Source organism: Phoenix dactylifera, unplaced genomic scaffold, assembly GCF_009389715.1.
Source record: "Phoenix dactylifera cultivar Barhee BC4 unplaced genomic scaffold, palm_55x_up_171113_PBpolish2nd_filt_p 001141F, whole genome shotgun sequence".
Classification (NCBI taxonomy): Eukaryota; Viridiplantae; Streptophyta; class Magnoliopsida; order Arecales; family Arecaceae; genus Phoenix; species Phoenix dactylifera.
Window position 1 is genome coordinate 73,269 of NW_024068482.1, and position 26,053 is coordinate 99,321.

The 26,053-nt window shown below is 36.6% G+C and overlaps 1 protein-coding gene across 3 annotated transcripts; it reads right to left on the reverse strand.

The window, feature by feature from the left end:
• Window positions 1–1,088: 1,088 nt before the first annotated feature.
• Window positions 1,089–25,332, reverse strand: LOC103696003 (delta-1-pyrroline-5-carboxylate dehydrogenase 12A1, mitochondrial). 3 transcript variants are annotated; one of them, XM_039121561.1, is made up of 16 exons: window positions 25,099–25,332; window positions 22,704–22,786; window positions 21,375–21,478; window positions 21,078–21,145; window positions 20,028–20,085; window positions 19,742–19,855; window positions 18,931–19,014; window positions 18,401–18,505; window positions 16,106–16,219; window positions 10,729–10,860; window positions 10,539–10,628; window positions 9,904–9,993; window positions 3,423–3,632; window positions 2,553–2,663; window positions 1,567–1,646; window positions 1,089–1,484 (listed from the first exon to the last, which is right to left on the reverse strand). In XM_039121561.1, the coding sequence occupies exons 1-16, from the start codon at window positions 25,182–25,184 to the stop codon at window positions 1,346–1,348; spliced, it is 1,668 nt and encodes a 555-aa protein (XP_038977489.1). In that variant the 5' UTR covers window positions 25,185–25,332; the 3' UTR covers window positions 1,089–1,345. The 3 variants fall into 3 exon arrangements, with proteins under 3 accessions (XP_038977489.1, XP_038977490.1, XP_038977491.1); XM_039121562.1 differs by having other exon boundaries at window positions 1,286–1,484; window positions 22,704–22,783; XM_039121563.1 differs by lacking the exons at window positions 21,375–21,478; window positions 22,704–22,786; window positions 25,099–25,332 and adding an exon at window positions 21,250–21,342 and having other exon boundaries at window positions 1,286–1,484.
• Between the last annotated feature and the right edge of the window lie 721 nt (window positions 25,333–26,053).

Here is a 26,053-nt window from a genome sequence, read left to right on the forward strand (position 1 = left end):
CACGTTTCACAACCCATAAACCTTGCCCATAGGTTTTCTACTCCGGCAGTGCTAAGTGGAATAAACCCTAACCCGAAGAGAAAGGCCCCTCGAGGCTTCAACATTTAGGGTAGAGCTCAGGGCAGTATAGAAGAAACTTTCTTTCGTGAGGCATGTACTAGTGACTGGTTGCATCATCCTGGAAGGAGACTCAACTGCGTTGATTGAGCTATTACGAGAGGAGGGGTGGGAGGAGATAGAACATTCGCTTCTCAGTGACACGATGAATGATGCGGGAGAGCCATGTTATCCAGGTCGGGCTTATTTTTCGGATGATGAACCGAGCTACTGATTGGATCATCTCATTTGTTGCTCATCATTCTGGAGATTTTCTATAAACCCAGCAGACTTTTTCTTCTGCTTTGCGTAGTCTTTTTGCTAGTGATGTAGCTAGCTATGCTCATGCCAAAGCGGTGTGAGTGGCCGATTCACTTAAAGAGAGAGAGAGAGAGAGAGAGAGAGAGAGAGAGGCCTATGGAAGTAAAGAGGCAGGGGGAAAAAAGATAAGGCTGGGAATGTACATGATTGTAGAAGTTTCATGATCTAGTACCATTCATCTGCAATCTACTTTACTATGTTATTCCAATAATAAATCTGAAATTTTATTTGATTGGAAATCTCGGATAAACTAGGACATTGTAAATGTTGGTTTGACAGGCGGTTCCCCATGAACGTGAATAAGTTTAGCCCTCCCATTTGCATAGTTTTAATGAGTTGGACCTGCTATGCATCCTTTATTATAAAAACAGTCTGCCAAGCGCATTCATGAACATAATGAGGCCTTGATATTATTAGCTTCAGAGAATAAAACGATCCAGAAAGACGTGCAAAAAAAAAAAATGAGGTACACAACCGACAAGAGTTCGACCAAGTAGTTCCTACATTGCTTCTCTGTGGAGGTCGTTGGTTCAACCAACCATATATAATCTGTTCTGTGGAATTCAAACTCCAAAATACCTGGGCGAAGCTCTGTCAGGTATGTTGTTCGTATACACCACATGCATCATATGAGGTGTATTATGGTACAGGTTAAGTGACCAATGACTCCATCAAGGAATACTAATTAATATGCACTATTGCTCTAATGAACATTGTACACAGAAATAGGTAAATATTTGCACTTCAGACCATCACTACATTTTCTTCAATTCCATAGACAGAAATTGCTTTGCATGTTAATTTATACTCGGTGAAACCTTGTAAAAAGGCCTTTTTATTCTTTTACCACAAAGATCAAAGATTCTCACCCCCCCCCCCCCCCCCTTTCTCTCTCTCACACACACACGGTGACCTTGATCTCATTAATTTATGTAGCTGATGGAATTTCCCAATGCTGCGGCAAGGGCCCAATATCATATATAATTTCCCTATGGCAAGACCAAACAAGTTTAATAGCTTCCGGAGTTCCAATTCCTGCACACCTAGGATCACCAGCTGGTCCAAACCTGTGAATCATTTGCAGTTCACTCTTCATGCTTCATGAAAGGTAGGTAAATCAAACATAAGTTCATAAGGTGTTTTACTAACCAGTGGTTCTGTGGAGCCCCTGTTGTCCTCGCCCTAATTCCAGCATATGTAGTTCCATTAACAGACTTCCCAAGAACTTCCTGCAAAGAGAAGTTTAGCAATTTTTTAACAAAAATAATGGTCAACCATCAAAACTCATTAAGTGATTTAATAGTTATGGAGGAAAAAGGCGTGGACTTCTTTTCTCATGCAACTGGTCTATTATCATGGATAAATCTTTAACAAGAGCTGAAACGTTGCAGCTCAATTTATGTCATGATTTGAGACCCATGTACTGAGCCCAGCTATTTTGTTCTGAAACAATTCTCAACTAACACCGTAACACATTCCTTTTACAACAAATATTTACCTGATGTTGTACATGTTTTCAATTTTCTCAAGAAATAACTTGACAATAGAAAAGAGTAGGGAAGAACAGACTTCAGCAAAACGAGATCATGTGCTGATGGGCATTGAAAAGACCAGAACTAAGTCAAATGCAAGTTTTAGAGGACGAACTCCTAGAAGAACTTATACAAAGTGCTGGTAAAGAGTATCCAAACATTACCACATTGGTGGGATGAGGCTTCTTAGTTATGATCAGATTTTGAATAGAATGAATACTATTAGTCAGTCAAAAAATTTTGCAACGGATATTGCAAATCTAATGTGCAGCTACAATTGAAAGCTTTATTGTCTCCTTTTTTTTTTGAGGGGAACATTTCCCAATTAACGTTTTAGATTTCTTCAAAAAAAATCAAGAAACTGATAAATATTTCTTGTTCTTCTTCAGTAATAAGGGATCAAAATACAAACTAAAAGCCCAACAGTTAGAAGGTAATTAGATAATTTCTTTAGATTCTATGAATTTCAGATTAGTTCACATACATAAAATTCCAGAATATCAGAAGAGGGTGACCAGAGACCTCTGAGAACTTTCACACAGTTAAAGGCATCAATGTGTCTAGTTCCCTGAAAGCTAATATTTAGGTTGTCGTAAATCTTGCCTGCAAGAATAATGGATCATTTGAAACCACCGCAGCTGTCAAATGTGAATGCATCCTCTCACAAGCATCCAACACCATCATGAGCTGATCCTGTTTGTAATCTGTAACAATCTGTGCCCACATACGAGCAAACAAATTCCATTGGAAGGCAGCAAAGAGCAGGGAAGAAAAAAGAAAACTATGACACCATGCATTATTTTCAAATTATACTGGTAACCAAATCATGCATATCTTTTCACATACGAAGTTCCAGAATATTCATACAGTGCATCTTATTATCAATAAAACCAGATTGAAAGAGTACCACAGGAAACAATTTTTTCCCAATTCCAATAATCACCAATCGTTTACAGCAGCAGCGAAACAACTTCCTGGTCCTTTTCTTCCTCTAGATATATCTTTCACTCACGAATAGAATATCTTGGAACTTAAAAAATTAGCTGTCTTACATCATGTAGATTCTGTCAGAAGCCTACTAGGTACCGATTCCAAAATATTGATTACTACAACAAACATCTTGGATGAGAATTTCAAAATTCTTCCACATATATACTGCTTATGCGTATTCAATGCGCAAAAATTACTGATGTCAAAGCTACTTGCTAGGATCTTGCCTCTGAAAAGTTAGATAGCATGATGAATGTGGATGATTGATGTGGATATCTAGATATTGTAATATACAAATAAGAAAATAACTTTACTTAAAAAACAAGCGTAGACTTCCATAGCTTTATATTAGCACCTGGAATGGACCGAAAATTACTTTTGAATGTGGATGATTGATGTGGATATCTAAATATTGTAATTTACAAATAAGAAAATAACTTTACTTAACAACAAGCGTAGACTTCCATAGCTTTATATTAGTACCTGGAATGGGCCGAAAATTTCTTTTGTGACAAGATCAAAATTGTTGCTCTTAAGCATTTCTGTTAAGGGAATAAATAGGGCTGTCGGTTTTAAAGCACCATATATTTTTGGAATAGAATGATTCTCCAAGGCTTCACCACCAAAAAGTAGTTTTGATCCTGGAATACCAAGCAACTTGTCAATGTGTTCCAGCATGCTCTCTGTTGTAACCTGTGGCAAAAAAAAAAAGAAGGGTACTTTGAAATTCATCACTTGGACGAACTGTACAGCTTTGGGAAGATCATGTTCAATTCAACAGTCATGGAATATGCATTATCAGTTTGGGGCACCATGCACACACGAAAAACTATTCCCAAAATTAAACAAAACGATCATGAACTCTAACATAAAATTCGATAGAGTTTTCAGTTGCAGCAAATTTTCTTTCTTGACATATAATGCTGACTGTCACTGTCAAGGAGAAGTATAAGGGCTATAGTGTTAAAGATACATTTTCATGAGTAAAGATTAGAAAATGGGCACATGTGAAAACTGTGATGTTGTGCGTAAGAGTGGTCAAGCTTAGATCCATGGGTATAGTAGGACTAGTTGATACTGATAAACTAGAGTGATGTGTATGCCCCATTGTTTAGCATAGCGTTTAAAAGAAAAACACATAAAACGGGTGGCGATTTTACTTGTTCCATCTATTTCAAGGTTGAAATGGTGGAGCCTGGAGGGTAGCGGAACAGGGACACAGCCTCCATTTTTTGTGCTATGTCCAAGTTAAGGTGTAGCAATAAAATAAAATAAAAACTATTACACCTATATAATAAGGTTGCTCTTGCAGGTGTTCTATTTCCTAGATCATAAGAGAAATATATCAGCAGACTGAGATGTAATTGACAAATGAATACAGTATGACAAAGATAGAACAGAATATGTTATTTATAACATGAAATTTCTTACCATGCCTGCCAATGTTTTTTAAATTACTATACAGAAGGGCTAAACTTAGGCTATTACCAATGCATTAGGTAATGTTGGATAGAAACACAGTGAAAGATGCAGTAAAACAGTTATTCCTCAAAAGTTGTATTGAAAGTGGCATGACCACCAACCACGGACTAAAACCATGTAACATAAAAAGCCACCTATCAAAGAAGCTATAGGTTTAACTTAATATGACAAAAATTACAATGACTTAAACTAACCAAACTATAAACTTTGCATAGTTCCAAATTATTTCTAGTGTAAATATCATCTATCTGCACTAATATTTTAGCTTTATATGAGCATGAATTATGGGTGTCTACTGGGAGGTATATGACCAGTGCCAAACAAATGTACCATCATCAACAGATAGAGTCAATCAAGGTGTCCAACAGTATCCTATCTAAATAATTTATTAGCACTTCTTCACATAGACAATCACATTTAGCTAAACCATTTTATTAACTGATAAGATCATTTAATTGCTTGAAGAGTAGGGGTATCAAGCCATCAACAAGAACTAGAAAAGCATATCTATTAGCAGAAAGTCCAGAACTACATTTCAATATACTGGAATAACAGAATTATGAAATTCTATCATCAGAATGTCAAAATGTATTTATCGCTAGAGGTCGTTATGCTTTAATTATGTATTCATAAATATGAAATGTGTCTCTTAGTGTTTCTAGGCTAATCATTTATACTTTATGCATGTCTCTCCTAGAATTTATTAAAGTGATTGAAGATCCTAGTGTGATTTTGATGTTTTCAAAGCCATTGAGGTCAAATGAGAATACTAATGCTTTCAATTCAATTGATCTAGTACATAAGTGAATAAGGAAGAAAGATTTGATACATCCTTGATACGCTTTGCTTGATACATTTAAAAGAACTTTCAAGAACACATCTAAAAACAAATTATATTGGAAGAACTTGAGAAAAGAACTAATTTAGAGTTTAATATACCTTAGAGTCAAGTTCTTTTGATTGAAGCTTAATTCTGTCATTTACATGCTTAATGAGCTTAAACTTTAATGTGCCAAGCATCCTAAGGAGAAACAAATGATTTGCAATGTTGTTACTTCTTTTATATGTTTAATGTGCAAATCTAACATTAAGATGCAGAAAATCAGAGTTAGAGATGACCCCAGAAGAATTAGAGTCAACCCTGGCACAATCTGATACATATGGCACACTTTGGCATGCTTGGCACAGGGCTTGGGTCGACCCCAGAAAAATAGGCACAATACTCAGGCCGACCCCACTCGAGCCGACCTCAAGAAACTTGGAGCCGACCCCAGCTTCACACATCAGAAAAACAGCCTTCTGGAATTCACTGAGAGGGCCGACCCCAAGAAACTTGGAGACGACCCCAGGTTGAGCCGACCCTAGAAAAAGTTGAGTCGACCCCAGCTTGAAACGTCAAGAAAATAAGTCTCTGAATTTTCTGAGAGGGCCGACCCCAGAAAAGCTTGAGTCGACCCCACTGCAGCTGGAGCCGACCCCATAAAAGCTTGAGCCGACCCCAGCCTGTGAACAGTAACTCGGGTCGACCCTAGATTTGCTCGGATCGACCGCAGCACGACTGACAGTATAACGGCTAGTTTTGCGGAAGTACTTTTTTAGCTCCCAACGGATATAAACGGATAGTTTCTCCATTCCAACGGCTAGAAAGTCATCTTTGGTGGTTGGAGAAGTATTTAAGAGCCACTATTCATCAAAGGAAGACATCTTGGTGAGGATCTAAGTGTGCATTCAAGAGAAAATGAAAAACCAAGAGAGTTAAATTTATTGCTTCAAGTTCAAACCCAAAAGAAGTGTTTTGAGCAGAATTTAAGTGCCTTCAAGAGCTCAACCAATCCATTGAAGAGTGAAGCAATATCAGCGAAGAAAAGAAAAGCGCCCTCAAAGAGATAACATTTTTATTTTCTTCTCCTTAGTGCATGTTTGTTTTATTTGCTCATTAAGGAGCTTTATTCTTTGATTCATTTATTCTTCTTTATAAGAGTGAAGCAATATCAGCGAAGAAAAGAAAAGCGCCCTCAAAGAGATAACATTTTTCTTTTCTTCTCCTTAGTGCATATTTGTTTTATTTGCTCATTAAGGAGCTTTATACTTTCATTCATTTATTTTTCTTTGTAAGGTTGTTGGTGAGCCCGTAAAACCAACGGTATAGGTTTGTTGGTGAGACCATAAAACCATCGTAAGGTTAATTGGTGATCCCGCAAAATCAATTGTAAGGGTTTTTGGATTGTGAACCCGGCAAAACAATCCAACTGTAATCCGAGGGGTTATAGTGAATTCCCAAGGAGACGCTTGGGGAGTGGACGTAGGTGCTTTGGGGTGCATCGAACCACTATGCATGCTTGTGTTTGTATTGTGTTCATTTTGTGCCTCTTGCTTACTCTCTTTATTATATTGTGTAGTTGCTCTAGCTTAATTTCTAAAAGTGATTTAATTGTGCTTAACTAGAGCTTAACTAATTTTGTCTCCACTGCACTTATACACTTCACATAAGCCAAATTGCATATCCGTTTATAAATAAAATTTAAGATCATAAAATTTAGAAAACCCAATTCACCCCCCCCTATTGGGTTGCCACCTTGGGCAGCAGTAATTTTTGTTTGTCTTTTAGAATGTTGCGATGTATTTATTAAGGGATATGAAGAATCACGTGTTATCTATATAAAGTCATGAGGTAGAGAATGAATGATAGTGAAGAATTGGATTTGAGTATTATTCTATTTGCCTTGAATATACTTATTATCTCCCTCTCCTCTATCTCGATCTCTTCCTCATTTTTGGCTTAACCTTCTATCATTTTCGATGTCAGTATCAAAGCATCAGTTTGATCACTTACGAACAAATAATGTTTAACAACAAAGAACGCTACAAACTTCTTCAAAATCACAAGGAGCTAATTCATCAACATGAAGAGTGTTTTTCTAGGGTAGAAAGAAGGGTAGATGAAGGTTTCAAAGAAGTAACCAATCAAATAAAGAACAAGCAAACAAATTTGATCATCACTTCAGATAAAGTGATGCTATTTGAACTCATAACTACTAAAACTTCTACAAACAGGCAACCATCATCCTCCAATGTTGTTTATTCCCCACAGCCAGGAGATTAGCTTAGGGCAAGGGGCCACTCAAGCATACTGATGAAGTTAGGAATTCTCCTTGGCAACCTCATAATGTGGTAACATCCCATCCTCCCAATCCTCTTCCTCGAGCTTTTGCACCTCCCTTTTAGGAATTCTCCTTGGCAACCTCATAATGTGGTAACATCCCATTCTCCCAACCCTCCTTATAAACTTTTACATATCCTTATAAACTTTTGCATCTCCTCCAACCTTGCCTTGAACATTTTTGGCATCAACTGATGGGCATAATATTCAACTTTCTTTAGCCAAACGGCTCAGTTCAAAAAGTCAAAACGGGCTAAATAAATGATCTGAAAGAGGAGACATTTCTACATGGCGGGATAAGAAGCAACCACTTCAAGCCTTATTCTTTATTATATGTTATCCTTAATCTCTTCATATAAAGCTCTGTCTTGTTCAACAGGAAAATGAATCAGTTGACTCCTACACTGAGAAATTTGATTGCTCCAACTGGAACAATGGAACCATGAGAAATCTTTTGTGCTTGATATCAAGCCGGCCTCTGTTGTCAAACCGAGCGTGACATGATGACATGTTATATTTGAATAGTTCATGAAGCATATCATTTCATTCATGAAGCATATCATAAGGAAAATTGTTAAAGAAATGTATGCTTGATGTCCATTATCATCTTCTTCAGCATATCACACTTATGAGACTGATTTTGATGATAGCAAAGGGACATCTGCTAATACATGTTTCAAATACAAGGAGTTCAGCTACATAGCATCATCATGTCCCAAAAAGACTTGTAAATTTAAGCAAAGACTCCATTGAAGATCTGCCGGAAGATTCAAACACCCCTCAAGATAATGATGTATGAATTATATATGGAGATGAAGAAGAGACCACTTTATCTATCACCATCCCATAGTTTTCATGACTGAAGGTGCAAAAGCATTTTGTCTCTTATGCTAAGTGTGGTGGGCAGCTTTAAGATCTTGTCATCAATAATGAGAGCATTTTTAATATTGTCCAACGAGTTGGTTCAAGCACTCATTGAAGCCCCAGCCTAGATCTTGGCCATTTCATCTAGCTAGTCTCAATATTGAAGAGAAGGTCATGATCACCAAGAAACGCTTTGTCAACTTTTCCATTAGAAGAACTTTTCGTGATTGAGTTTACATGACATAGAACATATGACAACCACACATATCCTGATTGGACATCCATGGCTTTATGATAAACCAAGAAAACATGATGTGCGAGCAAATACTTTACTTTATGCATCACGGGAAGAGGATTCGACTTAAGATAATGAGATTGATCGCATCAAGCAGTCAAAGCAAATTTGTGTGGATTCCTAACTACACAATTTGGGACCACGCCTAAAAGATAAAATAACTCAAGGGTGAGTTCCACGCAGGGGAAGTGTTAGTTATAGGAGCAATGAATAGCTAGTAGTTATTATATTTTAATCATGTGTTCATAAATATGGAATGCGTTTCTTAGTGTTTACAAGCTTATTAATGATGGTTCATGCATGTGTCCGAGAATTTATGAAAGTAATTATTGTTTGTCTTTTAGTATGTTGTGATGTATTAATTAAGAGATATGAAGAATCACATTATTGATATAAAGTCATGCAATAGAGAATGAATGATAGTAAATAATTGGATTTTTTGTGCTGTTCTTTTTGAATGTAGTGATGGATTCCACTTGTTATCTCCCTTATCCTACTAGCTTCTCCTCTATCTCTATCTCAGCCCCCTCTTTTGCTTAATCCTCCATCATTTCTGGCATCATAAAATCTTTGTTTTCTATAGAATTTGACATTTTCTATGAGAGCAATGCTAGGGTAAACATAAATCTCACACAAAAGATTTACACAGATGGCATCTAAAACACCCATTGCGCCGTTCACTAAAAGGCAGTACTTTATGGAGGACAAGTTGTTGGTGCAGGACTCTGTGACTTTATTGTAAGATTCCTGTGTTATTTTAAAATTACTTTTTTCCAAAAAATCCTACAGCTTCTCACATGGACATAACATACAGGACAAGATCCCATTAATTTTCTGGCTTCGAAAGAATATTTCCAAAATGACTTCAGATATTATCCCCTTCCTAGTCTATATTAATCAGGGTCTTATCAAATAATATCTTTATAAAATTTTAATGCTTTGTCCTTTTCTTCAAGGAAAAGTTATATACATAGGAATTTAAAGTTTTTTTTTGGCGCACATGAGATTAATGGCTGAACTCCAAGTTGATGTTAAAAATAAGTAACTGATCTCCAACCTGGGTGCAACTTTTTGTACTTTACATACTAGAGAATTGTTACTATTACATAATTTAAGTGCAGAAACACTAGTTTGTAAGCTGGCACTGAAAGTAATACACTTACAGTAAGAACAGGGCCAATCGTTAAATCTTCCAGCTTCCTTCTCTCAGCAAGAGATTGCATTTTAGGAATTAGTTCACTTGAAACCCAGTTCTGCACAACAGCAGCAAAAGTTTATCACTGATGTACCAGAATATTAGTTCATACAGTGAATTAATTTTATCCCATTCCAACTGGATATCAGGTTATGGAAAAATTTAACATGAGATACAATTATAGCAACATGGTCCTACCTCTTATTGTTTAAGAAAAGCAAATCAACATACATAAAGTATACATATGCAGATTTTTACATGCATGCATAAATATATATATGTCAAACCCACACATTTGATGCTAGAAAAATCCTTTGTTTTAAACCCCTCTTCTTCTAGAGAACTAAAAAAATAAACATGGTATAGCTAAGAAGTTTCCAGTTCACTGCAAACACCCTATACTTTGGATAGAGATTCCCCATCATTTGTTGGAAAAAGAGAATAAAATATCAATCTGAACTGAGAGTTTCACCTCTCAACACATTACCCTATAAATTCTGATAGCTTAGATTAAATATTGACAGCTTTCATGCTATGTATATCAGATTATCTCTTTATTGTACTTCTGAAGCATATATAGAATTTTAAAATGACAGAGGATACCTCATGCATGAATAAGATTGACTGAGCAGAGCATTTTTGACCGCTACAAGCATAGGCATCCTGATCGCATACCCATGCAACATAATCAACCTGTCAAAGAAGTTGAGATATATAACCTGGTCAGTGTAAAGTGAACAAATGGAAACTTAGAGATTACACGAGGGTGGACTAGATGATCATTTGAACGAACCTTTTGTACATCTGGACCAAGGATCTTCCAATCAAAACCAGCATCTTCCAATCTAATACGCCCTTTTAAGTCAGCAGCTAATTTTTCTGCCACTCGGGAGCTCCCAGTAAAAAGAGTCATTTTTGGCTTCACCTGTTTAACCAAATCAGAGAAACATGTCGGGTTTCCACTAAAGCAAGATGAATATAAGCAAATTATTCAATCAATAAATCGAAATTTTAAAATTTTTGATAATCATGTAACAAAGAAACATGTGGAGTCCCTCAGAGTTGAACTATAAAATGAGAATAATACAGTCTAATATTGCTAAGTTGATAATCACATAGACAATAATGCATGGTCCGTTGAACCATCCTGTTCAGGCTGCACCGAGTCGAACCGATACAGAACCGGGTCGGTTCGGCTATGAAAATCAGAGCCCACCCCCGAACCGCTCCGAACCAAAAGGTTTGAAACGAAACCGGTGCGAACCGCCTGTTGGCCCTAGTTCAAACCGGTCCTCCCCCCTTGTTAAGTGATGGAAAGGTACTTTCCAAGCCTTCCTTCACCGTTTTCTCAAATCCCCCCAACCAAAAATGCGCTGATTTCAACGATTCAAGAAGGATTCAACCCAAAACAAGGTACATTTTCCTCTCTTACTTTAATTTCTCCTTTTTTAATCCTGAAAAATATCGCAAAAATTTTAAAATAAGAGGTCATGCAAAAATTTTCAATTTTGGCATGATTTCATGATATATTGTAGATCTATGGATGATCTACACAATCCCACTAAAATCCTTAATTTTTGTTATATATATTTAAATTCAAAATATATTTTTGGATTACAAATAAAAAAATAAAATCCAAAAAATAATTATAAAATTAGAAGCCTATTTAAGGGCATGCAAGCTAGTTTCGATCTAAATTGGTGTCCATTTATTTAGGTTTTGACCCGATCATGCTTATAGTAGCCTAAGCCTAAATCTAAAAAAAAAAATTGAAAAATAGATAGCCTTTGATGCATGCCTACAGGCTTAAAAAATATATGTAGCATCCATGGTAGAATTCTACATAAATCTGAGCTCAAATTAATTTTTTTAAATATTTATATTTAAGAATTATTTTTTATTTAAAAATAATTAAAAATATATAATTAATATAAAGAATATAAAAAATTAGTACTATGCATTACAAAATTCAGAAGTATTTTCCGAAGTAAAAAATATATTTTTTCTAAATTTATGATATTTAAACATATTTTTAAATTTAAAATTATTAAAAATATATAATTAACCCAAAAAATATGAGAAAATAGTGCTATATATTAAATAAGTCAGAAGTATTTTCTAAAGTAGAAAACATATTTTTTCATCGTAACGAAATTTTATTATTTTTAAATAATTAATAAACTGATGTGCTTGATAAACCTAAAGGAATGGACCATCGAGGAAAAAGAACCCAGAGCATGATATTGGTTAGAATCATAATAAGCAAATGCTTTCGGGTCCGCACTACTAGAGGTACAACTGGTGCAACACAAAATTCAAGGGATAAGGGGTAACCAAGTTGAAACAACACTTGACTGATGGTTATCCCAACGTGTTTATGTGATGAAAATGCCCACAAGTGGTCCGACAACTGATGAAGAAGCACTTCATTGATTTTATAGCAGCAAAGAAGATGGTTGCCAAGAAGAAGACGGAGATGGACTGCTAAGCGGCAGAGCCACCTTCATATCTCTAGAAAGTTAGAGGAGACGTCTACTCCAGATAATGAGGCACGGATCCAGGATGTCATTCAAGCAAGTCTGGATGATCTGTGGTAGCAGGATGAGGTGGCCAAGCATAGAGTTCGATTTGAGCCCTCACACTACAAGTCGGGCTTTGGTCTGCGACCAGTAGAGTAAATCTAGAGTTTAGAAGGACCTCCTTAGGCCAGAAAGAAGTCCTCCAGAGAGATTCCACCAAGACCCACCATCCATAATTTAGATCCACATGCTTTTTCCAGCAAGGATTCGAAACAGCAGAGAATTGACACCATGCTAAAAAAGATAAGAAGAATTATGTGGCCGAGCTATTGGATCCTAGTTCTACTTTAACCCCATCCTCGCGAATACGGCAGACAACACACTATAGGTCTGTCATTTTCTTTACACAAGCTGTCGGTCCCGGTGTAGATCCTGCAGAATCGAAGGATATCTGTGGTCCCAAGTCGACCAGGTCGCCGTGAGTGGGACTCCGACCATAACATAATTGACAGATCCAAGATGCACTCTTGCAAGTAAAGGGGGTTCGAATATATATTGGTTGTGCCTAAGCTTACTAACAACAATAAGGATGAGCTAGAGAAGTGAATTGCCTCATACCATAGAAACTGGCTCACATATGGACGGATGGTGATGTGTGATGGTTGGACCAATCCTACTAGACAACATCAACTTCTTGATATATTGTGATACCAAAACTTTTTTTCAAAAGTCAGTTGATGCTTCCGATCAGGTGCACAAGGCCACGTACAGGGAAGATCTTGATGTGGCGGCGGCCACATATTTTCACATTTTATGTGTTGCACATTGTATCGACCACATGTTGATGGATATTGTAAAAATTTGTAGGATGCGGCAGACAATGAAGACAGTCCAAACCATCACCACATATATTTATAACCATATGAATCTTATCACTGATGAGGAGATATGCAGTAAGAGAGATCTTTGGACCAGGTGTGATAGTTTGTTACTAACTATATTGCACTTGATAGCCTCCTTGAGAGAAAAGCAGGTCTGCATCAGATGTTTGTCAATGTCGAGTGGTAGGAAAGCAAATTTGCGAGGGCTGGCACTGAGAAAAGCATTATGGAGGACTTGGTAACGAGGCAGACATTCTGGTAGCGGGCCGAGAAAATAACGAAGGCTATTAAGCCATTGTACGAAATGCTTCAAACCGTGGATGAGAGGTAACCCCAAATGGGCTTGTATCATATGATGGAGAGAAAAAAGAATCAGATCAAAGAGGCAACTTCGACGCATGCCCAGAAGTACATCGAAATTATTGAGTGGCAGTAGGATTACTAGACTGTTAGAAACTTGCATCTAGCAAATAACCAAGAATATTGAAAATTAGATTGCTCGTGTACTGGTCTACCTTCGCCCTCCTCCATGGCAAGTAGGAGAATCGTCTGACACAGAAGCACCTCAACGACCTTGTATATGTTCACTATAATCTGATATTGAAGTTAAAGTACATTCAGAAAGAAGTGGAGCTGAAGTATACAGATCCGATCCACAATGCTTTCCTATGATCGGATGGCTTATGGGCCAGTAGCAGGAGCCAAAGCTTGATGAGATAGGATCGCTTCCACGACTGGCCAATTTCGTAGCCAATGAGACTAGGATAGATATAGGGCAATGGGTAGATCCCAACATTCCACACCCTTCCAGTTGATCAACCATAGCCACAAGGGTAGGGATGGCAATCAAGTCCGGTCGGGTCAGATACGGATTGAGTTGGATGCAAGTTGGATCAAAAATTCATCAACCCAAACCCGACCTGTTTATGAAACAGGTCAAAATTTTAAATCTGAATCCGACCCAACCCATATAACTTATTTATTAAATATGTCAAGTCAGGTTAAATGGGTTAGAGAGGTTTTTAACGGGTTAAATGGATTTAAACAAACTAAACATGTTAAGCGAGTCAGATTAATAAGGTCAAAAATAGGTTAAACAGGTTTCAAATAAGTTAAACAGATTAAACGGCTTAAGTCATAATCCGACCCCCAATTATTAAACGGATCAAAATAGATTAAATGGGTCAAAAGTTTAGACCTAAACCCAACCAATTTAATAAACAGGTTTAGATAAATTGACCCATGTATGACCTAAATCTATTTATGTCAAACCCAAACCTGGTTAAAAGAGCATTCGCGGATCGGATTGACGAATCGGGTCATAAATTGCCACCCTACATGGGATCACTAGGGAGCTGGTCATCACATGACTCCTTGTAAGACATCCTCCTAGAGATATGGTCAAGAATTGCTTAGACAAGGCCACCTTGCTACCGGATCGACTCAGTTAGGAGGGCGATATCCATCCTCCCAGCATAGCCAGATAGAAAGGGGCACGAAGAAAAAACAGGCAGCTGCTCAGCGCAATAAAAAAAAAGAAAAGGCAATTGCAGCCCCGATGGAAAGTGTGGAGGAAGAGTTAGTTCACTCAGATTTAAAGATTAGGAAGAGCAACAATGACAGTTTTGGTGATCATGGATCTGAAGGCCAGAAAGCTGTCAGCATATTCGGATGGCCCCTCCACGGCCATATTATCAACCAGAAGATATTTCTCAAAGCCAGAGCTTCAGTGAGAGATCCAAGATTAGTTATAACCTAAAGTGCATTCCTTATGGGATGAGCGTACAGGACTATAATGTTGCTTGGTTAGAGAGATGGGATGATGTGCCTCTTGATTATGCTAATGATCCGGATACGTACGAGAAATATCGCCATTCGACAAGATTTTAGATAGTTGTATGTATATTGTACTTTAAATATATATAATTGATTGTATTATTTTATATTTTGTATCTCACCAATTGCTTTTAGCATATTTTATGTTTCTTCTTCTAGCACGCAGAACATTGTAGAAATAGAAATTACACTTATTTTGTATTACTCTAAAACATCGAGAGGCATCATTTAGGACCAAAAAACATCAAATTATACTTAAAATCTTTAAAAAATTAAAAAAATTGATTATTATTAATTCAAACTTAAAAAATATTTAAAAAATGGTGTGCGGGTTAGGAACCGGTACCATTGCATACTGTATGTCGGTACGATACTGAACCGACCACTGACCTGTATGGCCCCGGTACCGGTTCAACGAACCTTGCAATCATGTCTATCATTGAGGCACAAGTTTGTAAGCCAAACGGACCTTGCAATCATGTCTATCATTCAGAATGCTAATAAATTAAAATAAAATGGAAAAACCTAAGGAACTGTAAATTTGTGGTAATTATATAATAAAGCATGAAAATGGTTTCAAATGCTGCTGCGAGTGGGTGGTGCCAGCACAACTGCAACGCTGGCCCAAAACTGAAAAATTATAATGGTACCATTTTATTAGAATAGACACTCTATCGACCTAAGCCAGGTGTTGCTACTGGCCCAAAACTGAAAAATTATAATGGTACCATTTTATTATAATAGACACTCTGTCGACCTAAGCCAGGTGTTGCTACTGGCCCACCATTTGACACCTTGATATCAAATATCTATAAGAAATTTTGCAAAGGATGCAGTGAAATCTTGAGAAACTGTAAGTGTAACTTCAAATGTATAACTATCTTTTGCAACATCTGTAAAATCAATATGTACGGTGCTTTTGAGCAAACCAAACCTCTAATAAGAACTTGTTCATTGTAACACCATCAGAGTTGATGAAGTCAACATCCTCCTTAGGCAGCTCACAATAATGAAGCAATCGAAGCATCTGTTCCATCACGATACTTACCTATTGCAGCCATAACTGATTACTAATTGTTTATGTAAAATAAGAAAAAGAAAGCAAGTGGACAACAAGATGAGTTTTAACGGACAGAAACAAAAAAACAGATAAACACAAATAGATTTTGTAACATAAAAATGCTAAAGCAAAAGCACAATAGTAGGAAAGCTTCCTAAACATCTAGTGACAAAAAATCTATCACGAATTTATCTTTTATTATGTCTACAAACTCTAGAACTAAATAGAGAAAGAACCCATAATGTGATCCAATGCATATATATTGGCAAATTTGGATAGCATGAGAGGTTCTATGAAGGATAAGGTTTCCAACTAAAAGAGACCACTAACAGCATTATCGTACATAGTATCAAATAAAATACCACTGAGCTGACTTGCTCTTTTAAGGATACAGCATTCATAGAAATATAATGGCAGGTGCATGAAAGCTTCAGGTGACCCTCACTTCGAAAACAAAAATTAGGGAAAACTGCATGAATGTCGACCATCTCCCTTGGCTCAATGTGCATCGAACAGATTCATTTAGTCAATGCACACTGGTCGCAAGACATCATGAAAATAGAAGGTTACACTGTCAAAGAAGACTTGAAAGTAATGATGATTGCTTATATAAGGACTTGATCTAGAAAAATTAATTTACATTATTTAGATTAGGATTGGTGATGAGCCATATAACTTACAAAATTTGTTTGCTATTTACAGTAACAACACCTTTACGTGTCAGCAACAACTTCTAACTCAATAGAATTAATTATAATAGACAATGATGTAAAGGAATTTGAAAGGGAAAAATTGTTTTATTAGAACAAATGTGAAGTCAGAAATACTATAGGATATTGATAAATTGTGATAGAACTTATGTATCTAATGAACTCAAAAAGTTCTGCCTAGAGATTCTATGCTGAAATAAAGGTTGTGCATAAGTATGGAAAAAGCTTTCTAATTTCTTCAAATGGTACAAAAAAGCATGCAACATGTTTCCAAGTTTCTTGATTTGCTTACCTGATGATCAGATGGGAAGCCATAGGCCAAAGTTTTGGTACTTGTTCTCTATTCCTTTGAATTACCAACTTTTAAATTAATTAGATCAGCGCTAGATCTAAAGGAAAGCACTTGCTATACACCGCAGATTACTTTTCGTTGTGTAGAAGACCCATTCAATTCTTTACATAGCACAAATACTACAACTACAGCTAAGTATGAAACTTAATTTTTCTCCTGTTCCTCTCTCCTAAAGTTTCTCTTTCTATAGAGAACCACTGAGATTTTCTGTCACCTGGATCCATTTATCTTTGGACAGGAAAAACATCTGTAGTCCCACCCCAGGCCATCCATCACCTGAACTGCTTCGATGCTCCAGACTTTTGCTTGAGGTGGTGCAGAGGCATGTTCCAGTTGATTCATTGGCTGTCATGTGGCCAGGAAAGTGTTCAAAGTCAAGCTTTGGAGGCCAAAGTTCTGATCTCTCTCTAGTGCTAGTGATGCAATATCAGAAAAGATGGGGATGCCCCCACCTTCTAATCTCTTTTTATATGGAAAGTATTCAGCTTTGTGCTTTTGTGACTGGATTCTATGCATAACCTTGATAGGCTGGGTGTGCGGTCTATGGGCCTCCCTCTGCCAGGAGCTTGGCCAATGGAGCTGAGGTGGTGACTGTGCCTGCTTCATGTATCTTGTGGCCCAATCGTCTGCTTCTTCTACTAAAAATAAAATATGCAGTACCAAAAAAATATAGTATAGAATACAGCATGGTGGTGTCTCTCACCTACATGCGTGCGTACAAAGACCAAGAATTCATCAATCAATCAAGCATTTGGTGGTATTACCTACTTCAAAAAAAAGGAGAAAACATGTCTTTGAACAGCCAATACAAATATCAGAGGATATAAATGACAGGCAAAAATGCCAAATGGTTTGAACACATGCAAAGGCCTCCTTTCCATGATACACTTCAAGAAGATCTATCAGAAAACATAAGAGGCATGAGCCCAAAATCCTAGACATATGAGACACTATCTTTGTCTGCAATCACTATCAACATCCTTTAGTTTGCATATAAAGTTTAGCTTTCTGCTGCCAAGAGCTTGATTGCCATTTCCTAGTAAACAATTTGCAAAATTTCTAAGATGAAATCGATAAGCTCCAATACAATAAATTCCACTTGCATACCTTGCTATCAACTTTCAGAGTTGGTTTATTGCCCATATATAGTGCACCCATCAGTTGCAATAGGGGAATCTCCAAAGGATAATTGAATGGAGCGATTATTGCAACCTGTTCAGATTGGCAACCATGAATTCTAGAATGTTTTGGTTTTTAACAGTATAAATGCAATTAAGTAAACAGAAACTTATTTATCATGTATAAACAAACAGAATCAGTAACAGGTGCATCAGCAAGTGCACATAAGCAGGTATTTTGCTACGTCAATATGAACTTCTTATAGTACATATAGGGGCCCAGAAGAGAGTCCATGAAAATATGGGTGATAACACAAGCATCACAGAGCACAAAACAATATAAATTTTCCAAAAGCACAAATCGGTAATTAATAGCTTAACACAACCTATCCAAAAAAAAAGATATGAATTTGCTACCATACTGCACACAGCTCTGAACTTTTAAAGGTCCATATTGGTATGGAAGGCATTCATAAAATCCGAAAATAGTTAATAGCATGTGTTGAATAGAAGCCTTACAGGACCATATGGCCAGCGATAACCGTAACTTTGTTGCCCAAGATGGTTGCCAGGTACTGCAAATGACCGAGCTAGAAAGCGGACCTGCCAGATCAAAGGTGGAAAATGAATCAAATGATTGGTGAAAATAAGTACCAACTGAACTTTACTTGATAAAACAGAAGTTATTATTGACAAAGAACATATACAAGATGCAAAACCACAAAACACAAGACAGAGTTCACTACCAGAAAAGGAAAAAAAAAAAGAAAAAGAAAAGATAGTAAAGTAATGAAAAGAATTATCAGGATCAACCTCAATGCTACGCACATAGTGAACGACACATGAGAAAGGATGATACATTGAAGGTATCATGCTTAACCAAGAAAAAATAACAGAATAGAGAAAGCTTATATTTCCCATTATTTTCTGACCATTTTCCTCTGCCTTACATATAAAGACTAAAACTAACATTGTTCTCTTTTCCACAGAACTGATGAAATTGCAGAGTTATGACATAGCCTGGTCCTGTGCATCTTGGAAAGAACTTTGCTACTTTTTTATCCTTTTCTTTTTCATCCATGAATTTTCTTATCACTGTTGACAATTGGACAAGAGGATTCCCCTCTTTCTAACTTTCTTTCTCTAGCATTTGTAGAAACCAAAAAGAGTTGAAGTGTATAGGAAATAGATCCTGAAGTTGACCATCAGAAAATATAGCATGAATAAATGATTCCATCAAGAACATGCATTTGTTCTGCTAAAGTAATAGAGTTAAGAGATCTTTTCAGGCATAAGGAAAGCAACCGAACATTTCTATGTCAGTTTATACCTGATCTCCAGAGAAATTCTCCAAAAACTTTTGGGTAATATGGACTTCACCAAGAGCTTGTTTGTAACTCTTAGGGGAAACTCTTTGAATAAGCCTTGCAAAGAAGTCCGCAACCTAATATCATGCCCAAGAATCAAAAGCTATAGTTTATGTAAATAAACAAACTGTGCTTGACTCTAAAGCATGTTATCTGTTCAAACATGCAGATGAAGATCCAGAAGTTTTACTGCCTTTTGAATCTAATATAATGGAAAGGAGGCATTTTTCTATTTGGAAAAGACATTACCTCTGGCTGAGCCAGCATATGAGCAGCTTTTGTAGACACATCACCCAACAGAAGATATCTGCAAAATATGGTTTCATTCAGATTGAAAACTGTATCTAGTAAGCCTAAGAAAATAAGGCCATAGTATTCAAGTAAAACAAACAGACAATCTTTTCCCCATCTCTCTATTCCAGAACAGTTTATGCACCGTACATTGAAAGAGAGAGAGAGAAGGGGGGGGGGAGTATCTATGAGCATGTCTCACTGCCAGAGAAGACAGAAAGTAAGATAGGTGGTATATCAGCAGAGATGACAAACATGCTAAGGTGTTAGGAACGAGCAGAGATTGATGAGGATATGTGAGCGCCTACCACAGACAATGAAAACTGCAAAACACCAATTAACAGATGCTAAAGATTTTTGTACTTGGAGGTGACTATAACAAAGCCTTTGAAGACCTTATGCTACAAAAACAAAATGTTCAGAAAAGGAATGACAAAGTCGTAGAAACTATATAAAAAGAACAATCAAAACCGGAAATCAGATTTCTCAAATGACAATAAAAACTGGATCACTGTTAACATAAATTTTTAAAATTAATATTAAAAAATTAACATAAGGTCATTTCAATGAAAAAATACCATGCCTCATTAATAAACAAAAAAAATCTAATTCAATCGCATGAAGGAAAAGAAGAAGAAAATTTTATATTACTGTCTATGAAGGATTTGCATTGAATAGGAGAACGGAAAGACAGAATTAACTGATTAATCTTTACAAACATTACAAAAGGAATACTGGGTTACCCAAAGACAAAGGACATAAAGGACCACGGCACAAATAGATCATTCTTATTGGGAGCTCTCACAAAGGATAGGCAAAAAGTAAAAACAAAATTTTCTAAGGTAGTATCTGAAAAAGATGTATCCAAAAAATTCTTCAATTATATATGTGTATATACATGTATTCTCTAAAAACCATATATATATATATATATATATATATATATATATATATATATATATATATATATATATATATATATATATGTTTAATAACTGAGATACAGACCTTTCTTGACCTCTAAGTGGGTTATGAAGCCCATATTTCGGACACTTAGATAAGCTCTCCACAAATGGCTGCAAAAAGCAAGTGAAACCATTAAATTTCAAAGGTTTAAGATCATAAACACAAAGAACAATACTAACATCAACAAAGAGGACTACAAATGGGAATACATAACTGGAACTTCAAAAATGATGCCGATTTTCATTCATGGAGATCAAGTAAGAAAACAAACTCTGCAATTGAATTATCTTGATATGGTCAGAGAAGAAAACATAATGTGGAACCATAGAAGTAACATGCCTTAATTTCAGCTTCCTGCACATTGGCAACTTTAATGAATGGTTCACCATTTAGTGGATCGGGCACCCAATTCGAATTCGCTGATGCCTTCCAATCACCCTGAACTGAATGCAGACATCATCACATGCTTTTGGTACATCATTCTCGGGCAGCAGTTTTAAGCAGGCAATTGTACAATGCAAATGAATCTAACCACAGAATTCCGTTCTAAGAACATACAAAATGTTAGATAGCACAGAGATAAGTGAGTGTTTACCCCCATCAATCATCTCTTTAATACATGGAAGAAGAGAGCCCGTTATGCAATAATTTTTTTATTTATCTTCCTACTAGCTAGAGAGTATCATGATATGGCTCTGGCTCAAGTACTAATACGGCATAACTTTCCCTCTGTAACTATAGTATTATTAATCTATATTTAACATCATAATGGCCTTTACAAGCCAGTAAGTCTATAGCTTTCTGTGCGCAAGAACAAAATATGAGGTTATTATGATCAGGGTACATGATTAAGTGAAAGTCCAAATCAGAAGAAAAATATTTGCAGACTCCTATAATACAAAACACCACATTACAGTTTGTCTGTTCTTCCTCATATGATGATGACATAACAATAAACAAACAAGCCTTCCCCATCCCATTACAATCTTATGTTCTTTTCTCAAGTAAAGCATAACAATAAACCAACATGCCTCTTCCCTATCATTTTGAGTCACTAAAAGTAGAATTTAAGCTTTAAAATACTCAATTTGAATAAAAATCTCTGCATGCCATCTCATATTAATGAAAAAATCATTGCTTGTCCTTGCTAGTGAAGCAATTATTCTTGCTATACTCTAACTAAAAGCATGACCACATGCATTTTATAGAATAGGAACTTCTCCATTTATATCTTCTTTTAGCAGTCCATTTTCTAAGAGCAGTTCAAGTAAATAATTCTAACCACTCAATTTATGTACTCTTTAAGCTAATAAATGTATTCATGTGAGAAGAACTTGATGATGTTGACAGAAAATATAATCCATTAAAAGAAGCTAGAAACCTCAGAACCCTTCAAGATTTATACAGACAATGTTTTACGAAAAAATATATTATAAGATGCTAATCTATAAAATCCAGTCATCTAATCATCATGATATAATGATTATAACAAGCCCTTGCTTGAACAGATTAGGTTGCATGATTAAATACACGCTTTCCATTAACTAGACAGATCTGGTTTTCTACAAGGTTCACATATGTGCATATGGCATACATGGAAAACAAATACCACAAGCATTTACAGATGCAGAACAATGTGTGCAATCAGACATCTGAAGTGAAATGTACCCAAATTATGTACTTCTGCAGGATGAGAGCCTGAAATTTCTTCCACAGCAATTGTAGCAAAAGGTGGTGAGTGTAAGGATCTACTGAACATTGAGATTGTAACGGCGTTAGAAACAATGCACAAATACAAAACTCCTAGATTCATGAAATTAAGAAGTATTAAATTTACATGAAACAATCATATAAATAATTAAATCTTTATTTAGCGCATACAAACATGCATTACAGCCGATAGACTTGTGTACAAGCAGAAGAGACATTCATCAAATATGCCAACTATAAAAAACAATACTATAAGTTAAATAGAAGGTTACAAAATAATTGCCAAATAAGAAGAAATTGCATCATTAGGTTCAAAATTGAACTTATGGTATCCATATCATGTACCAATAAACTATATGGAGGTTTTTGTGATCAGAGACTATCTGGGCAGGTTGGTCGCAGCAAGTGGACGTCGCACGCCAGGCCTCACGGTTGTTGGGGCGGAGCTTCGGACGGCCTGGGAGGGGTTATCTTATGCGAGGTAGGTTCTTCGTGCTGAGCAAGTGCATCTTAAGGGGGATTCTTCCATGGTGCTTGATTGGATTCGGGGCGTGAACAGGTATAGGGACGGTCACCCACTCATCCGGGATATCAGAAGGTTGGTTCAGGAGATATGCGATTTTCAAATTGTACATGTGTTCCGAGAGGCAAACAGGGCTGCAGACTGGGCTACCTCCTTTATAGCTTGGCATTCTGGGGAGTTTCTTTAGACGTCTGCAGCAGACATTTCCACTCCCTTGTACTCTTTACTTTCTTATGACTTGGCTGGATGTACTCACGTTAGAGTAATTTAAAATGCCGTTTTCACCAAAAAAAAAAATATATGGAACGGAATTACTAGCTATCAGTGACACGAACCACTTTCTGAAAGCCAATTTTTGATCCCAGCCAATTAAATCATCTTTTTGATTCAAATTCAATAAGATCAAATATAAACCAATCATCTTTCAGTAAATCTTCTGAGAAGACTTGAGGTTTTGCAGAACAAATCAGTTATCACACACTTCCTGGATACCTTGGCATCATGTAAATATAAGGACAGAAGCAAATAATTATCATTATTTATTTGGTTCAAAACAATCCCACATTTACAAATACAGGAAAGAAAAGCAAGTGCTAATGCTGTAAACCTTTTAACTAATTAAATTTGTTTGTGTGGCACAATCAACAAAATCAAAACACATAGCTAGAATTCATCCTTAAAAACTCTAAGTCAATAATATACAATGATAACTATTGGAAACCATGATTATTGATTGTTTGACCATAGAATGATTGCAAGCCAGTAACTTACATATCACAGCAGATGGCGAAAAAGGAAAAAGGAATACATTGCAATATAATGAATTTGAGAAACATAAAGAAATCAAGAACCTGTGGATCATATTCAATATTTAGCATAAAACCAGAAATCAATCATTTCAAACCAACTGATTCCAACAAATTCCAAGAAATTAGAAGGTTCACAAAGAGAATTGATTTGAACAAAAGCCTCCAAACAAACTAAACCTAGCCATGGTACTATTTAAAACTACAGCACAGAAGCATAGGCGTCAAAGCATTAAAAAAGAATGACTATCGGTAGCCCAAAAAGTTCTGCAGGAACATCCAGAACACAATAATGTTTAACTGGTTCAAAAATGATAATGAGTTATACCGAGAAGTGACTCATCCAATTAGGAAGAACAGATAGAACCATTACCAACTTATCTAATTCTGCCCGATTTCAAGAAAAGTAAAAGATTAAAAAAGGAATCGATTCAAAGCCACTCTACAAGTTTCTATGCCTAAAACCATCGAAGGTTCAAACCAAATATAGGCACAATGGGTGCAAGAAATTACAACATATAGAGGCATCAATCTGAATCGAAGCAATTGCATGTATAGCAAAAACTTAAAGATCCTAAAACCCGATAGTTTTCAAGAACATCCAAAACCCTAGTGTCGTTTCCACATTCCAAACAATCCAAATAACGAACAACAGCTAGAAACAAGAATCACACACGCACACACAAACGCGAGCGCACAAGCACACGCACACAAAAAAAAGACGATTTGCACACAAAAAATACCGATTTACCTAATGCTCGCTGTAACTACATCAATAAAAGAAAAGTCAAAAATTCACGATATTAATCGCTTAAAAGCAGCTCTTCAAGCTTCTGTTCCGAAAACCTCCGAAAGTTGAGCCTATACCTAGGCACGCTAAGTTCCAAGAAAATGCGGCGTAGATGCATAAATCTGAGTCGAATTACTTCCATATATTTAACGATCATAAACCCTAACTTCTTCAAGAACATCCGAGACCCAGTTATTGTTTCAAGATTCGAAGCGATCCGGAAAAAGAACATACGTAAAGCTAGAGGAAGGAGAGAAGCAATTCGAGGCCAATCGCCGAGCTCCAGCCCTAATTTCTCCGCAACAAATGAGCCGATGCATGGTGGGGTTCGAGGAGGAGATCAAGATCTAACTCGAGAGTAATCGGAGAGGGAAGAAGACAGAGAGACGAGGGCTTCGTGAGGATAGAGGGGGTGTGTTTGTTTGGGCGCGGCCGCCTTTCTTTCTTTCGGGTGTGCGCCGACGGCGCTATCTCCTTTTCGGTTTTATAGGTTGGGACGGGGAATAAAAATGGGCTTTATTAATTCTGTGCCCCCCACAAAAAAAAATATGGGCCTCATAAACGGAAGAGAAGATGTTCGGGGCTAATCTGACGGCTAATTCTGAAAGCGGCGTACTCCCTCGAACGGGCACTAAAGTCGGTACTCCGTTGCCGACTTTTTCTGGGGTCCCCTCCAACCGGAGTCTCCTTTCTGAGGAAAAAAAAAAAACAGACGTAATCGAGTAAAGACGATTTATGTTCTTTGCCGTCCTATGCATTGCCAGGTAAAAGTGAGAAGCTCTGCGTGCTGGCTTCATAGGAACTGGGTTGTATCTTTGGCACAAAAAAAAAAGATTAATCATTCTTCATATGAATCCATTGTTGCACCATCCATTGATTGCTTTAAAATCTATGCAGATATATGAATGATAGAGTTGAGAACGTTTTGAGATCTATACAGTAGATGTTGAAAGGCTAGAAGGTTCATGAGAAAAATACAACTCTCTATCCAGCTTCACAAGAACCATTGCCTCGGTATACACAATGACGAAGAAACCCTATCCATCCAAAAGTTGGGTCCAAAAAGTTGATGAAGCTCCTTGGGAGCCTCGGAGGGTTAAATCTAAGAATGAAAAGAAAAGCAAGATAAAATTGATTGCTTGACCAAGTTCGGGTTATATCTTTCGCACGAAAAAATGATGATCTTCAT

Bases quoted from the DNA above. Each gene is read 5' to 3' on its own strand.
- LOC103696003 (XM_039121561.1), bottom strand. From the start codon at position 25,184: ATGCATCGGCTCATTTGTTGCGGAGAAATTAGGGCTGGAGCTCGGCGA. The intron at 10,629-10,728 runs GTTCGTTCAAAT...CTTCTTTGACAG, and splicing joins TTGGTCCAGATGTACAAAAG to GTTGATTATGTTGCATGGGT. The intron at 2,664-3,422 runs GTACTAATATAA...ATGTGGGCACAG, and splicing joins AAATTTTCGGCCCATTCCAG to ATTGTTACAGATTACAAACA.